The sequence below is a fragment of the Toxotes jaculatrix genome, chromosome 4, assembly GCF_017976425.1.
Source record: "Toxotes jaculatrix isolate fToxJac2 chromosome 4, fToxJac2.pri, whole genome shotgun sequence".
In the NCBI taxonomy this organism is placed as follows: Eukaryota; Metazoa; Chordata; class Actinopteri; family Toxotidae; genus Toxotes; species Toxotes jaculatrix.
The window spans coordinates 7186439-7203371 of NC_054397.1; the positions used below are offsets into that span (position 1 = coordinate 7186439).

At 42.1% G+C, this 16933-nt stretch overlaps 2 protein-coding genes across 3 annotated transcripts; one reads left to right on the forward strand and one right to left on the reverse strand.

Moving 5' to 3' along the window:
- Positions 1 to 1553: 1553 nt before the first annotated feature.
- Positions 1554 to 3493, forward strand: LOC121180832 (fibroblast growth factor-binding protein 1-like). Its single transcript, XM_041036493.1, has 2 exons — positions 1554 to 1589; positions 1845 to 3493. The coding sequence occupies exon 2, from the start codon at positions 1873 to 1875 to the stop codon at positions 2545 to 2547; it is 675 nt and encodes a 224-aa protein (XP_040892427.1). The 5' UTR covers positions 1554 to 1589; positions 1845 to 1872; the 3' UTR covers positions 2548 to 3493.
- A 5539-nt stretch (positions 3494 to 9032) lies between these two features.
- On the reverse strand, positions 9033 to 16183 carry anxa5b (annexin A5b). 2 transcript variants are annotated; one of them, XM_041036210.1, is made up of 13 exons: positions 16042 to 16183; positions 15678 to 15721; positions 12692 to 12776; positions 12180 to 12274; positions 11664 to 11777; positions 11471 to 11561; positions 11298 to 11377; positions 11159 to 11209; positions 10431 to 10524; positions 10240 to 10335; positions 10082 to 10140; positions 9550 to 9672; positions 9033 to 9457 (listed from the first exon to the last, which is right to left on the reverse strand). In XM_041036210.1, the coding sequence occupies exons 2-13, from the start codon at positions 15678 to 15680 to the stop codon at positions 9395 to 9397; spliced, it is 954 nt and encodes a 317-aa protein (XP_040892144.1). In that variant the 5' UTR covers positions 15681 to 15721; positions 16042 to 16183; the 3' UTR covers positions 9033 to 9394. The 2 variants fall into 2 exon arrangements, with proteins under 2 accessions (XP_040892144.1, XP_040892143.1); XM_041036209.1 differs by lacking the exons at positions 15678 to 15721; positions 16042 to 16183 and having other exon boundaries at positions 12692 to 12785.
- Positions 16184 to 16933: the final 750 nt, after the last annotated feature.

The following is a 16933-nucleotide window of genomic DNA, read 5'->3' on the forward strand; positions in this document are numbered from 1 at the left end:
ACACACACACACACACACACACACACAGGACAGTGCATTGTCATACATTCATTCACTGGAGACTTAACCTTGAAATGCCATAAAATGTAATGGTTTATCTTGTGAGGATGAGCTTTTTGTCCCCAGTGTGATTATTGCACACACACACACACACACACGCACGCACACACACACACACACACACACACACAGTTTCCCTGCTACTATTTACCTACAATAAATCGTCCTTCCGACACAGTGACTCACAGTGATAAACTGCTGTAACTTGAAAGATCATTGGACGCATGCCAGGGCGAGTTAGAGAAATGATTGTTGTAATGAACAGACTGAAGGAAAGCCTGAGTCCGCCAACAAAGATGACGACTTTTACTCACTTCTGTTCTTAGTTTGGCACATAAAAAACCTCACAGAGTTCATGTCAGAAGGAAATCATAGGAGGAAGGAGGCCCAGCTCAGAGTTTATAGGCACAGAAGGAGCTGGCAATTGGTAAATGTGTTACTGCTGGAAAGATAACAAAGGCATTTAGAACCGATAATATGGTCAATACAGAGGTGACCTGTATGGACCTTTTCCTGTGAATGTATTTGCACATACTGAATGCATCATGATCCTGTTTACTGTTCGCTGTTCATACTTTTCCTAACATTAGCAGATTGTATTGTTATTGGAGATTTGGAAAAACAGCTGGTACAAACAGCTGAAAATGAATTTAGTGACCGTCTCCTCATGACTGAACACAGCAGCAGATTGGTGGAAAAGTCGGAGTTGAGCCTCCAAGACGTACCCTGTGAGGTTGGGTTGTAATGGGGTCATATGTCTTGTTAAAGTTCTTTGGAATAACCCCCCTCAGTCTGTGAAGACACGCAAATCCAGCATCAGTTATAGTGTCTTTGATCTTAAGTCGCGCTCCCTATTGAAGGAAGGAGTTCAGTTTGGACACGTCAGATCAAGCCAGAACAAAAACATTTCCTTGTCCTTCCCAAAGAGACAACTGCCAAGATCATGGACGGATTATGAGACAACTGGCCCCTGCAGACATGTAAAAGGTCCCCACTTCTTCTACAGAAGAGCGAGAACCACAGACTGAGCGCCCACACTATTTGCAGTTGTTTTGAGTCTCATTGTGGTTTGAATCTTACAGATGGTTCACTGATTTTTCTCTTTACTCTTTTCATTTTGGTCATTTTGAGTCTCAAATTAGTCAATTTGTGTTTCTGTGGTCATTCTGAGTGTCTTTATAGGCATTTTGCATATAGTTATTCTTGTTTTGTATCTCTTTGTCGTCATTTGATTGACTTTCCAACAAGAAATATTAACTGGGGCCCAGTAATCCCTCCATGGCCACGATTTTTCTCAATGGATTTGCATGGAGGTGTGTACATAACTCTCCCTGTGTGTGTGTGTGTGTGTGTGTGTGTGTGTGTGTGTGTGTGTGTGTGTGTGTGTGTGTGTGTGTGTGTGTGTGTGTGTGTGTGTGTTTTGGGCGGGAATGGTGGGCGTGCCGCAGCATCTATGTATGAAAGCCATGTGCTGGACCACAGACAGACACAAGAAGAGGCTTGACGCACAGCAACACTGATCTTCTTTGGTAAGTCAGACTCAGTGCATGTGACTTGTATAGTTGTGTAGTGTATAGTGAACCGTGCTAACTAACTGCACTATGGCCGCTTACTTGTATCTTTTTTAATGTGTTTCGAAATTTGAATTAACACACACACACACACACACACACAATAAAAACAACTTTTCGTTTTTCTGGATGTCGTCTTTATTTTCTCATTTAAAACTGTTTTGTACCCGATGACGTTGAAACTTGACTTTAAACTATCCTGTATCCTTTCAGGTGATAATTTGTCTTCTAACAACACGACATGTTGCTGCTCAGGACTTTCGCTCCCTGGCTAATGTTGGCCTTCCTCGGGCAGCGGGTCTATCTGTCCTCCGGTGCGCGCAATAAGACCCGTGGAGCGGACAAGAATGTGGTCCAAGCCCCCGGCAGAGCGCAGAGGAGCGGGAACAAGGGTGCAGTCACCGGCCGGGGGAAGTTCTCGATCAAGGACAAGATGCAGTGCACGTGGGGGGCGAGAGACGTCGGGGACACGGTGAGGCTGACGGTCAAATGTGAGAACCCGGAGGCGCGCGTCAAAGGTGGGATTACCGACCTGCAGTGTGCATACAACGCCAAACCTCAGAGCTGCCCGAGCTACCAGTCCGACCCCAAGGGCTTCTGGAAACAGGTGGCCCGCGCGCTCAAAAGGCTGCAAGGCAAGGTGTGCAAGGACGAGCGCGCGCTGGTGAAGGCTGGCACGTGTAAGCGCGCGCCCCGGGATGCGCACTTCAAGCTGGACTTGGCCAGCTCCGTGATCTCCGCTCAGTCCGGAGATCCGGAGACCCCCCCGCCGCTGCCGCCCCGCTCCACCACTGCGGGACCGACAGCATGCACCAGGCGCGCGGACCACCGGAAAGCGGCTGAAGAGTACTGCAACAGCTCGTGGGCCAGTGTGTGCTCCTTCTTTTTCTCCATGCTGCAAAGTGACGACTGTTAGCTGCGGATCCCACGATGGGGACCTGGACTTCAGTCACCACATGTGTTTTTATTTATCAGGCCTTTTATTCTCATTAAATGTTTTAATTTATCACCAGTTGTGGGAAGGTCAGTTACTCAGGTACCGTCAGGACACCTTTGAGGTACTTAGTATTTCAGTGTTTACTTCTACTCAGCTGCATTTCAAAGGTAAATATTGTACATTTTCCTCCACTACAAGTATCTGACAGCTGTCACATAAAGGTAGTTTCTTTTCAGATATTCTAAAATATGTGATGAGATTGTAAAATATGATGCGTTTTTACAGATTAAACTACCCTACAGTATAAAAAGTAGGGGACACTAGCTCCACACATTAAAATTCTATCCACAGATTAATGCAATAGGAATAACAACATAGAGTATAATAACATAACTGTCCAGAAGTGACCATTCCACACTACAAATACTTTTACTTTTGATACTTGACAGTTTGCTGTGATTTTACCTCAGTAAATTTTCCTTTTAACATCTTTTTAAAAATGTCAAGATGTGATAAAACAGTCCACAATCCTCTGGATTTGGACTAATCAGTGATCAGCTTTGAGCTGACACAGTGTCTGGCGTGTAAACAGTGAACTTGAGTTTTTATTTGTTATTTGTGAGGAACCCGAAAACTTCTTCCACCACTGTTTTTCACACACAACTTAAAGTTGATGATTATAGTTGAGCGGTACGTTCTTCTACCTCTGGTTGACTTTATCAATCAGCCACTAATATCATATAAACACCACTGTATTTATGCACCACAAATAAATATTTTCTATTTATACAATGTGGTCTGTTGCCTTGAACAATATGAAGCATGTGACTTTTAATAGGGAGCAGCAGATGGTTGTATGATCACTCCTTTAAGTGAAGAACTTTGTCTGTATGGCCACATGCTACAGTACATCTGGATTGTAATTATAAAAATATACACAGAAAAAAATGCATTATTGAGTCATAATAAATATATTTTCTAAAAACAAATTGTTTCCAACCAGGTGAAATCAACCTGTTTTAAAACAATTTTAATCAAGTGTCATTTTTCTTGATTTCAGCACAGAATCAGCCTCATCATGTCTCCTTTGAAGAGACTAACAATCAGTTTGCAAACAAAAAGGCTCATCTGTCTTGTCCAAGTGACGAGTCCAAAAAACTAATTGTGCTTTTCGCCCCCTGAGGACTCACATTGTCAAACACACCTTTAAATCTCTTTAATACTCACATTACAAAACTTTCAAGCCCAAACTGGCCCTTTGTCAGACGCAATCTGTGCTTTTTCTAATGTGATGAAACAGATATTTTAAAGGGAGTGGCAAAAGTCCTTTCAAGATGGTGACACTTGGTGAAACAATAGTTCAAGTTTGTCTTAAAATAATAGTCAGGTGCCCACATGAAGGATGGAACAGGTTTTGCCCGGTGTAATCATTCCTCAGTCAGTGTCTTCAGAGGTTTATCTGAAGTTACTGTGAGGCTTCCGCAGTCTGAGTAAGACAGATCACAAGGATATCTGCCAAAGTCTGAACCTCTTCAGTACAAAAACGCTTTATGGTTCCATTCACAGTGTTTCCCTGATGAGCTGAAGTGGAAGAGTTGTAAAAAGAAAGGAAATTTGTAGTAGTTTCATTCTGGCAACTGAAGCTTCATATTAATCATTTACAGTGGAAAGACATAAAGGAAGGTTCTTTTGGTGGCTGGTATGAACCAAAGGAACGTTCTGTTCAGAGTACATATGGGCACCTTGAAAAAGACGTGAAAATGTCCTTTGAAACATGATGATGACTTTACATCTGATGATTTATATCTCAGCGTTCCCGTCATGAATATTATTTCTGGCGGATTAAGCTATTTGTGAATTACACTTCTTTGGCTTTCCCACCCACTGCTGACATGCCCTCGGGTTAGAGCACCACACACTCGTGATGAAAGGTTTTTTCTTTTTCATACACAAAAGTGGAGCAGTTCTACACAGTATCCAAATATAGGGCTTGTTCCTCCAGTCTCCAGCGACAGTCTCCTCAATGACAGCAGCCAGTTGCATTAGGAGCCATATCTATATGGCAAGATTGGAAGTAAAGACTGCTATGATCCAGCTGTGTGTGCACATGTGTGTGAGCAGTGTGTGCGTGTGTGCATGCGTGTGTAATCCCTGAACAAGTGCAACCCCAGATGTGGATTTTTATGTTTTCCTGTCTGTTCCTGACCTTTGGTCACCTCTGACCTGCTGCTCTTAAAAAGCACACACACACACTTAAAAAGCCAACGAGAGAGTGATTTCCACCTTTTAACGGAAGTCCACTCTCTTTGATGGCACAAAAGGGATTTTTGTAGACATATTGTTTTATTGAGTCCTTTTCCAGGGCACGTGTTTTATTGAGTCCTTTTCCAAGGACACATTCCAGCACCACCACCACCACCACACAGCCAGAGAGGAAGTAGTTAGAGGTTAAAGGTCAAGGGTGAGGAAGGAAATGAGGATACCATCCAAAGGTCTGCGCTGTAAGGATCAACCACCTCCTCTCAACCACCACGAGTCATCATGTGGGTTTATTTCTTTTATCTCTTGGCTTTGATCAAAAGGATATCCACCATCAGGATAATGTGGTTCAGACAGAGTGGAAGAACTGCAGAACAGTGAATTAGATTCTGTTTGGGCTTTTAACCCACATCCAGGACAGTGCCAAGCACTGCACCACCTTGCCCCCCTGATTATAAGCCATAGATTTGTAATAACAAAGTATGTGGGTTCTCAAAGTGATGATCCTACAGAGAACGATCACCTGAATCTGCTGCTCTGCTCGACCCTGTGGAGCTTTGTTTGTGTCTACACAAGTACAAGTGCCTCCACACTGGGGGAATGAAAAAGAGAAAGAATTACTGTATGAAAATAACATTCAAATTTAAAACTGCAATTTCTTTCTCTAAGAACCACAAACAAAATAAGAAACTCAGCTCAAAACAAGGTTAGCGAGCTGCTGAACTGGGAGTGGGAGTGGTTAAAGGGCGGCTTCCTGTCTGTAATACAACCATTTGTTTCACACACTCAAAGGGCAACAAATCAGCAGGAGTGATAAAAGATTTTTGACAAACAAATGAACAGATACTGTTTTGTAGAATTAGTAACATGTTTGCTCATGATAGCAGGGTGTGTGTGTGTGTGTGTGTGTAATTCACTGGCTCTTTCATTGGTGTTTTCACTGGAATTTGCTTCCGGGCTGTGCCGACTCTGTGCAGTATGTATATGGATATCATTAACCCTCGCACATCAGTAACACCACCCACATTCAGACACACAGGTATGCAACGTGATTCATCATAGATAAAGATCTGACTGGAAAAGGGATGGCTTTTATGCATCAATCACAATCTCTTGATTCTGGTCTTTGTGTGACTTATGGAATTTTATCTTTCTTGTTACTGGAAGTGAAAAAAGGATAATCAAGCCTTCATGGCCTTTCTTAGTCAGTCAATACTTACTAAACAATAGATAGTGTAGATTAAAAAAGAAAATGTTTAGTCCCAAACTGGAATGTTAAAACAGTGTCTCAAGCTGCTTCACAGATGGACAATCATGATCTTGGAGCCAAATTTATTATTGTCAGTCATTTTGTTTTTTCTAACAGTGGTTGAAGACTCTGATCTTTTATTTAAAAGCAGCAAACCATACCAAAATAGAAACAATCTGTCATGATTCCTATCTCAGCCCTGTTGATTTTGTCCATTCCACCTTTGTCTCCTGCTTCTATCCGTCCACCAGATGTCCTCAGATTTTCCTCCCTGCTAACCACATGGTCACCTGTCTCTCATTCCCTAATCACCCAGCCCTGACACCCACACCCACCTCACCTGTTTACCATTCTCTAATCAGCTCAGAGTGCATATAGCAGCCGTCTTTCCCCACTCATTTGCTAGTTTGTTGCACCAGTGTTTTAGTGTTTTGTGTGTTGTTATGTTCTTGCCATCCTGTTGCTGGTTTTGTTCCTGTGCCTGTCTGTCTGCATTTGAGCTGTCCTTCCTGTTGCTTTGTACAAACTGTGACAGGAAGCCTTGTGATCAAAATTTGACTGAAGCTTTAGAATCACAGTACCTCTAAAGCACCAGTGGTAAATCTTCTCATTATGCTGCATTGACTCTGACAAGTAAAATTGGTGAAGTGCCCCTTTAATCTGACATTGAACAGCTTTCAGTGAAGCGTAAAGCCTGTAAGCATGACAGACTAGCAGCCCTGTCAAGACAAATACTCTCAAATTGTTTGTAACCCCCTGGAATATTTTCAAAAAGGGAGGAAATCCCTAAAGGAAAACACATTATTGTCAATGATCATCAGCTCATTTGAGTCACATTTAGGTATGTGTGCCCTTTTCCTTTTCATATCTGGAATAATAGGTGCATGCCTCATCTTGTTTCTTTCTCTCCACGAGGAAGGCCATGACTCCTGTACTACTATTAAAATAACTTCTTTGAAAAGCTCTTTGAGGTTTGCAGGTAAAAGCGTGATCACACAAACAGCAGATCCACCTCTGACCATGTGTGCACAAGTGTTGTCCTGATGAAATGAACAGATGCACACAGGTTTCTAAGCCTGATACACAATATAATGTGGGGGGAGGCTTTGTTGATTGTGCTACCTTTGACAGAGGCAAGACAGACAGTGACAGAATTATAAGACCTGGTGTAGTTTTGGATGTCATGGACATCAAAGAGCTGAAGACTGTAGATCAGCTACTTTCAGTTTTAACTGAGATATGTTACTCTACCACTTCTGTGATGTGGTCCTTGTAAAATAGTGGTAACAAACCAAAGAGTGGGCTTTTATTTATTTGTGGTGTTTCAAATGAATAAACCTGACTCTGGAACCATCAAGCCTGGAATACCAGAGCGAGCACCTCAGGAATTTGGGTGTTATGGATTTGTGACAGCTTCTACCACCAGATTACTGTTAAATCTACGGATTTGTGGTCACAACTTGTTGTCAGGTCATGAAAGCAGCTGAGAAAATCAGCCTCATGCTCTTTCATAGAAATCAGCACTTGGTAGTGTTGATGTAAAACCATGCAGAGCTTTGTTAATCTCATAGAGCTGTTGTTATAGTTGATTAAACACAAATATCTGAAATACACACACCTCTCCTAAGATGTTGGAGGGGATTAACACATTTTCACCAAGGTGAGGCTGCAACTTTTTTCATAATTAATTGTTTTGTTGATTTATGCGTGCATGCATAAATGGCACCCGAGTAGAATTCAAAGTAGAACCGCCACTGCATCAGAGTCAACTTGAACTTGAACTTCACAGAGGCTCAGTCAGCGTGATGAAGGAGGGGAGGGGCTGGATGTCAGGATGGGAAAAAAAACATCAAAACACAACTCAACGCTCCACTAAGTACTTCAGCTCTGACCTACAAAACTGACTGAACACATGCCCACCCACAGCCTCCCACACCCAAAAACACGCAAAGCAGCGAGGGGGGAGGAGTCTGAGGCATTGTTCTTCCTGTGGCTCGAGGTGGCCTGACCCCACACCCTGCTGTTCAGACCTCGTTATTGGCTGCCTGTTTCTGTGGCAACAATCAATGGCAACCGCTTCCGTGGAAAGAATAACAGAGAGTAGTATAACAGGGCCTGAGGTGACCCCTCCTTCAACCCAACACACACGCGCACACACACAGAAACACAATATTTTCCTTTAAAATCATTGTAGTGTCAACAATTACTTTATGCTGTTAAAGTACATGAAGCTCACTCTGAACAACAAGCAGTGCAAGTACAGTGAATGCAAAGAGGATGACAGTGATAACGTGACCTTTTTTGTGAGGCCTCCTCATTAGTAGACAATTTGCAAAACATGCAGCAGTGAAAGCTTCACATACATGATGCTGACAGCAGTGAAGAGATGTGTGTGCCATCTATGGATTTCACGCATTCAAAGGATCCTACTTCTGGTGGTATCAAGTCATGAGGATTATTTTCTAGAAGATTTAAATGTAGTTTTTCAAGGCCGTGAGCACCACAAATGAAATTCCGTTCATGACCCTCATTGGAGTGGAAAAAAATCTCAAGAAACAGATCCTGTCAAAATATGACAAATAAAACCTGTGCAGTAACTTTTGTAATTTGGGTAAACTGACCCTTTGAAGAATTACAAGTTAAACTCTTCTGTAAAAATGTACTGATGGAAAAATACAGATCATCAGCAAAATGGAGAGAGGAGTAGAAATGTAAATAACATCAAATGGAAATACTCAAATAGAATACAAGTATCTCGAAACTGTCTTTAAGTTCAGTACTTAAGTAAATGTACTTCTCATCAGTTAGCCAAATGATGGCATGCATGCTTTTGAGGTACTTTCCAGCTCAGCTGTGTTAAAGCTACTCTAGCTCACTCTAGTGATCAAAAGAAGTCAGTGCATGTCTAAAAGAAACAAGTGCACAGGCAGCAGTCAGAAAAAGAGATAAGCCATGGTTGTACTTCATCAGTTGAAATGTTTATTATTGCATAATGATTCTGCCATACAAAGTGCAAACAAAAATGAATGTATTCAGATACTTTGGAATGATAAATGATAAAACATTAGTTATCGTGAAGATATTAGTCAACCAAAAGCTGAATTATTATGGACATAAAATGTTAGCTACCTTTCAAAGACAACATTTGGAATCATAGTTTAAAAGACCTGATGGGCCGTCTCTCACACACAAGAAAGTTCTGTTGTAATGAACTCTGACTTTGTATTAGCTTGTTGTCTCTGTGAGCTGACGGCCCAAAGGGCCCACTTAAAGAAGAGGCACTTCAGGTGTGGTTCCTGTTCTTGCTTGTTGACATGGTTACGCGTCATCTCCACCACAGAGCAACAGTAAAGCCTTACGGTAGTCACCACCAGTATCTCCCTGTAACAAACACATACGTGCAGCAAAATTTAAGAGAGGGAATAAAGGATTCATAGGTAGCAACAGGTTTAACTGTGTGTGTGTGTGTGTACCTTGATCATTGAATGCAGAGAGCAGGCAAACAATCTCCTGAACTGAGCTCTGATGTCCAACATGTCCACCTCACTACGAGACGCCATCACTCTGATCAGAGTGTTGTCGTCAGTACCTGCACCCTGAAACAAATACATAAACATATCATGACCCTATGCCCCATATACATAGATAAAAAGCAACACACTTTTAACAAGCACTCACTCTTTACAGCCCACGGCACATGTGGTGGTTGCATGTAAATCTAATTTAACATACAAAGCACTCAGAGAAAGCACAATTTTGTACTTTTTATAAATTGATGTTTATAAATTGATCATTTGCGGATAGACTTAGCTTTAAAACATTGGTGTGAGGACTAAGAATCTCTCTAGTATCAATGCCAACATTTTACTGGCATTATACTGTGTCACTACAACCAATATCACAATGATATGTTCTTGAGGAATAGGTCAAACCTAGAGTGATATATACTTGGCAAGACATTCAGACATCCTCACTCAAAACCTCCACAGCCATTTGATGTTTTACCTTCATGGCGTAGTACAGGGTCTCAGCAAAATAGGCTGGAACGCTCCTGGCACACTTCACTTTAGAGGAAAAACAGAAATGACAGAGAACTTAAAAATGGCAGTTATATCAGAATAAGCGAAGACAGAGCTAGTCTGCAGTGTGAACTTGTTCCGTACCCACGGCGAGAAGCAGGTCTCTCAGGCTTCCAGATGTTTCCCTCTTGATGCTCTCCTCCATCTCATATCCAGACAGCTTCATGTAGGCATCAAATACTGAAACACGCAGGTTCAGAATTATTATGTGAAAAATAATTTCTAATTCCTACTGCAACCCCCAAACTATCTCTCTCACACACACAGACACACACCTCTCCTAAGATGTTCAGCGCTCCGGTTGCCCAGGATGGTGACGAACGATTGTTCATCGGTGCCAAACTTCTGCTCTCCTGCCTTGAAGAGGGCCTACAGCCGCACACACACACACACACACACAGAAAAAGTTATACAAGGACATGTTTGTCCTTTAAATTCGTGAAAGCAATTAACTGGACTGATAAAGGAGCATTTCACCAATCTTACATGTCAAAGTCAATCTACTACTCACAGAGACCACTCCACAATCTGTAAAAAGTTTAATTTAAAGATTAATTCAAGTGGCATCACCCACATATCTCAGCTTGGACTTGAAAATTGAAGATTATCTTTAAGATTTAAACATTTTTAATGGAAAGCATATTTTACAAACTGGGGGTATGGAGCTGACACCAGACAGTAGGGTACTGGTGTCCATTAGGAAAACAGTTCACCCCAAAACTTGAGAAAAAAACTTGCCAATACTGAAAGATTATTTACTTGCTCCCTCCAGTAGAGGGTGCCCCAACATCATTAGCGGTCAGTCATAGAAACTGCCACCCCCACCTACAAAACACTTGCATAAACAAAACACTCTTCATCCTGCTCAGTGGCCAGCATTTACATCCTATCCACAAACACATGTGACAGTCACACCCTCAGACAAAAGGACAAAGACACCATTGATGGTGAAGGGCAGAAATATTTACGGACCAGCAACAACAAAAAAAAAAAACTGACTCACCTGAGCATCACTCTCGATCACTCCCTCCTGGATACCCTGCTGCCTGTTTGCCTGAGGAGACAAAAACATTTCGGTTAGGAGAGGACAGGAGAGAAGAGGAGAGGACAGGAGAGGACAGGAGAAGAGAAATGTGATGTACCTGCAGAAGAATAACCAGAAGTCTCTTGAAGTGACCAGAAGTGTCACCAGACACATCCTCCTCCAGGTCATCATCATACTCTGAGGGAAACACGTAAAGACACACAACACACATATAGTCTTAATCTTGAATAATGGCCACCACTTTTTACAACTGCTGTGTATGTGTGTTACCCTGTCTGTAAGCAGCCACGATGTCCTTAACCTGCTGAGATGTTCTGGAGGCGAGGATCTCCACCAGCACCTTCTCATCTGTTCCTGCCCCCTACAGGGCAAAGGGGGGAAATGTCACAGACCCCACATTTCACTTTTTGCTGCTCTGACTGCTAAAATTTCTGCCCACACCAGGGGACTGTAGCACACCTACCTTGATGGCATTGCGAAGTGACGTGACATCATAAGCGATGGGTGGGGTCATCAGGGCCACAATCAGGGTCTCAAATTTGCCTCCTAGTTCTCCCTTAAGGTCATCGACCAGATCCTGTCATGAAGGAACAGATAAATAAACCCCAGATTTAAAAAAGTGTGTTGTCTTTATGCTTTGGTGAAATAAACCTAATCTTATATCATCATTGAATATAAATATTACAGTAATATTGCCTAGTTTATGATTGGATTAAATGCACAAAGAAACAGAGATTCTAGGTAAAGCTTTGTGTGTGTTAAGACTGCAAAGATACACCCAGTTCTTGGAGAGAGATTATGGAGGAAGAAGGATTCAGCTAGGAGAAGGATATGGCGGCTTTGAGTGTGGTGATTTGGAACAGGTACAAAGATTATGCCTTTAAACGAAGCTGTATGAGAAGTTGTCTGAAGCATACTGAGACCTTTGAATTGGAGTTGTGATGTTGTGTGTTGTCATGTGATTATGAGGCAGTACAACCTTCCCAAAAAGAGTTTTGTAGGCGGCTTTGATCTCCTGCCTCTGGGCGTTGGAGCGAGCCGTCAACAGCTGCAAGATGGCATCCTCATCGGTCCCTACAGCAACAGGCACCATGGTTACTCAGCCAAGCTGTAACTGTTTGCTTATAACTACTCTCACGTGATATACGAATTGTATAACAATAAGCATGCTCTGTCTAGGTAAAGTCTTGATTACAAGTTTTTCATTCACATAATTACAGCCTTCAGTGGAGCACAGCATGTGTGTTTGCCCAGAGTGACGCGTCTCAAGTTTCATCGCTCTGTTCATGTGCTTATGACTCACTGGTGTCTGGGTGGAGCTCCACACAGACATCAGGGATTACTACAGTAATTGTTCAGAGAGGAACTCCACATATAACACTCACTCACTGGTGCGTTGGAGGAGTACTACAGGCTGACACGCCTCCAACGTGTCAGATAACATTGTGCTGACAACAGATCTACAGTATATACACACAAGCATCATCTTACCCAACCCTTTCATGGCCTTGTACAGGACCTCAGCATCCGCACTGGCGTTGAAGTTTCCGCTGGCTTTTACAGTTCCTCTGCTGGCCTGCAACATGGAAGATGTGAAGAGAGGAGGATTATTCTGGTGAAGATTTTCCAAAGATGCGTCTTCTATTACTTAAAGAATCCTTTTTGTAGAACAGCTGATCCTGTGTCCCTCCTCACAGGCACTTCTTACAAATGCCAATACCCTCTGTGTGTTTAAATACATTAAAATATTCTTCCAACTGCAACATTCAGATAATACAGTGCAGAATACTGCACAGAATGAAGTGAAGTGAAATGGCAATTCAGTCTGAATCATTTCTCTGACTGTGGAACAAATATTTAAAAATTGATACTGAAGACTTTAATAATTGTTTCATGCTGTGACAATGCTGAACTCATTCCAGACACTCCCTGAAACCCTGACAAATTAACAATAAAATAGTCAAGTGACTGTGTGGTATTGCAGGGGAAGAGATGTTTAGAGAGGAAAACCACGGGAATGTCTCTGGAATTCTGAGCCTGAAAATCTGGGATGTCCAAAAAAACAAGTCACTGTTAACAACTGGGAGTCTGTCTTTTTCTGCAGGAAGAAACACCAAAATGTCCACAAGCTTTCCTTTTTTATAAACACACTCATCACCACAAGCTAAACAAAATCTAATCAACGTGCTGTGCAGATGGCTGCTCACAAACAAGGAGATATTTAGACGACAACGCAACACAATGCTGATCATTTCCACTGGAATGTAAGACTAAACTTCAGCTCTTATAGCGAGTGATAAGGTGAATCCTATCGAGCTAGTTCAGACATGACTGAGGCGGGGGGCTTCTGATGGAGGTATGCTGACCCTCCGTAATGTAAACAGAGGCTGTCACCACTGGTATCTGTGCTTTAAAGCACAGACATTGACACCACACAGGTTTTATCAGTCTCCTCCTACATTTATGGACTGCAGTTACCATAGAGACTGCACACAATCCATGTAGTTGTGCTTGTATTAAGGGAAGTCCCTTATCATGCGGTCATATAATGCATTTTAATGTTAAGTGTCCCATTACTGTCAATATTGTACAGCTGGGATGTGCGTATTAGTATTTTGCAGGTTAAGCAATGAGGCTTACGTGGTTCAGTATTTTTCTTATAAGGAACAAATCCCATAAAAAGCAGGACTGTGACTGCCATTGTGAGGGAGGAGGTATGTTGTGTCTATTAGTTTAAACCTTTGAAATGAATGTACTCATATATTCTGGATTCTTCTATGAGGGAGAAGAAGCAGATGGAATTTGAAGAATTAACAAGGTAACTGAACTTTGCTGTGTAAAAAAACCATGTCAGACAATTATTATTCAAAACATGGAAAACATGGAATGAATACTATTTTTTTTCAGAATTTCAGTTCCCTTTGAGGAACCATTTGTTCCAACTGAACACTTACACTAATACATGGTAGCACATTTTTAAAAAAGGCGCGGCAACTTTCTAAAACAGCTGGGAAGTGGAGTTTTTAGCAAACATTACTCACACAGGAGTAAATAGTGCACTTGTTGGTGACTATTTTCAGTAGCACATTAATCCAAATCCACGTGCAAGTGAGTGTTTACAACTCCAGGACAGTGTACAGTGTATGGGAGTGACTCAGAATAAACTACAGTGCCCTGTGGCACACTAATTTGTTTTTAATAGTTTTTGGGCAACAATGGAGCTCTGTGGTACAAAGGATTATACTGCATCGGGATCTGCCAACATGGACAACACGTGTTAGTAAGATCAGTTCATTGATGTTTTTTGTCTTTTCACTGGATTTGCTGACAACAAGAAAAACAGTATATCACCAGATTTGTATTTTAAGTCAAGTTAGATCTCAGTCCTAATGAAAGTGACCATTGTGAGCTTGGTTTATAACCCCACACTAAACTGTCTGCAGACTGCAGCAGAGTAACAACCTCACGGCTGATTATTATCACGAATATAACCGCAATTTTTATGGTGATGGACGAACTCCACCCTGGTGTGCAGAAAATAAACTGATTCCCCTTTAAGAGAGGGAGGGCGGCTTTAAACTCCGGGTTAGACGTGGAAATGGGTGTATTAAACAGACAGAGAGGTGGAGATACACAGAGACCCACCCGAATGGAATGGAGCCCACATGAGTCATACACTAAACTTCCCCAAATGAAAACTGTTTGCAGCCCCACAAGCATGCGCGCACTTAACACACACACACACACACACACACACACACACACACACACACTTGTCTTTCTATACTTGTAAGGACTATCATTGACATAATGCATTCCCTAGCCTCTCACAGCTAAATGCCAAACCCCAGCCTTTACTCAATACCTAATTCTAACCTTAAGCTTAAAAACAAGTGTGAACCTTCAAACAGCCTTTGAGATGCAGAGAGAAACAGCCAAGATGTCCCCACTACAACGGCACACACACATATACACACCCTTGTAACTTAATAAACTGGAATGGTTCATTTGTAAAAAGGTGTCCATTTGACAAATTCTCTGCTAAAATACACTGAATTACAGAAACTAGTTTCAGTATTTACTCAGCTGTATGTACAAGGTTGCGTGGCTGCTTACACAGATTTACTGCCACTGACTTAACTTAGAAAAGTTGCTGTTAATGTTTCGTGTAAATTGGAAAGATATTTACAATTTATCAAGGAGTGGAAAAAAATACCCATCTTTTACTGTCCTATCCTCTCAGGTCTGATAAAATCTTAGCCTCAGCCTTATATAATGTGGAATAAAGTGGGCGTTGTCTGGGAGTTCAGAGGGTAAAAAAAAACCCCACTTTGTCATACATTTGCATAAATAACGGATTTTTACAAAGACTATTAGAGGAATTGTGACTTTATTCATCCGTTTAATATAAACTTTGTGCTGTTTCTTTGGGTTGACAGCGGAGGGAAAAAAAATCTGCGGAGTTAAAGTGACTCACCATTTTGACAGTTGTGAGGGTTTACTCAACGTCAGAAAGAAAGTCTGTTGAAGAGAGAAAAACGTTAACAAATAATGCAAACAGCAAACTCTCTCTGAGGACCAGAGGTATTTACTTAAAACGTCTGTGATTAACTTGCTTCTTATCCGTTTTAATCAAGTTCCCTGCCCTGTCTACTCTCCTGTCTATTCTCCTGTCTATTCAACAGAAGCGGTCAAACTTCCGCGGTCCAGACGTGTCTCTCTCTTTGTCCACAGGTAGACCCCTCGGCTGTCCCCGCTCACCTGGCTGATGCTGCTGAACATTTCTATACAAGCTAAAGCGACAAAGCGACAAAGTTAAAGCGGTGACGTCAGCGACTTACCGCAGAGATGCAGCTGACAGGAGAAGCTCGGGGAGCAGACAGAGAGACCCGGCAGAGGCTGAAGGGAGTACGAGAAGGAGGACGGAGAGTCAGAGCCCACTCGGAAACAGTCTAAAAGCCGTGCGCGTGGACGTGTGCGCGTGTGTGCGCCACACCCCGGTGCTTACTCTGGCACAGCCCTGCTCGCGGAGCACTCTGGGAAATGCAGTTTTGTTTTCACCTTTATTTTACATTGTATAGCAGCAGCAGCAGAATGAAGAAGGAGGATCCTTTCAGTTATACGCTATGAACAGAAGGCTTATACACACACACACACACACACACACACACACACACACACACACACACACACACGTATAAGCCTTCTGCCTTCCGTGTACAGAAACAACGCTGATGAATGTGGTGAAACTGAACTAAAACAGCGAAAGTGCAGTGAAACAAAGTTCGAGATAATTATCTGTGGGTATATCACTGCAAACAACACATTTCACATTAAGCAGTTATTTGATCCATTATTAAGATATTGATCAGTGAAGCTTTAAACAGCAGTACTTCGGAGCACAGTGCGGGCAAACAGCAGGAAACTCTGTTCACGCTGCGCTGACACCCACAGGTAAAAGATTGCATACAAAGATCATACTCCAGATGTCAAGCTACTCCTTTCATTGACTCATAGTTAAAACATCCAAGCAATACCCCTATCATTATGTAGAAGACAGAGTTACTTATCAGTTGGTCAGCTATGTGCTTGTTTTACTTTGGGCAGTATAATTTGCCAAATTGATTTGTTTCCACCATGAATGTTATCTATTCTCTTGCCTTTTGCTTTGGCATGTATGGAATCTTCATGCCATGTCAGTAAATCAATAAGTAAACTGAACTGAGAGCTACA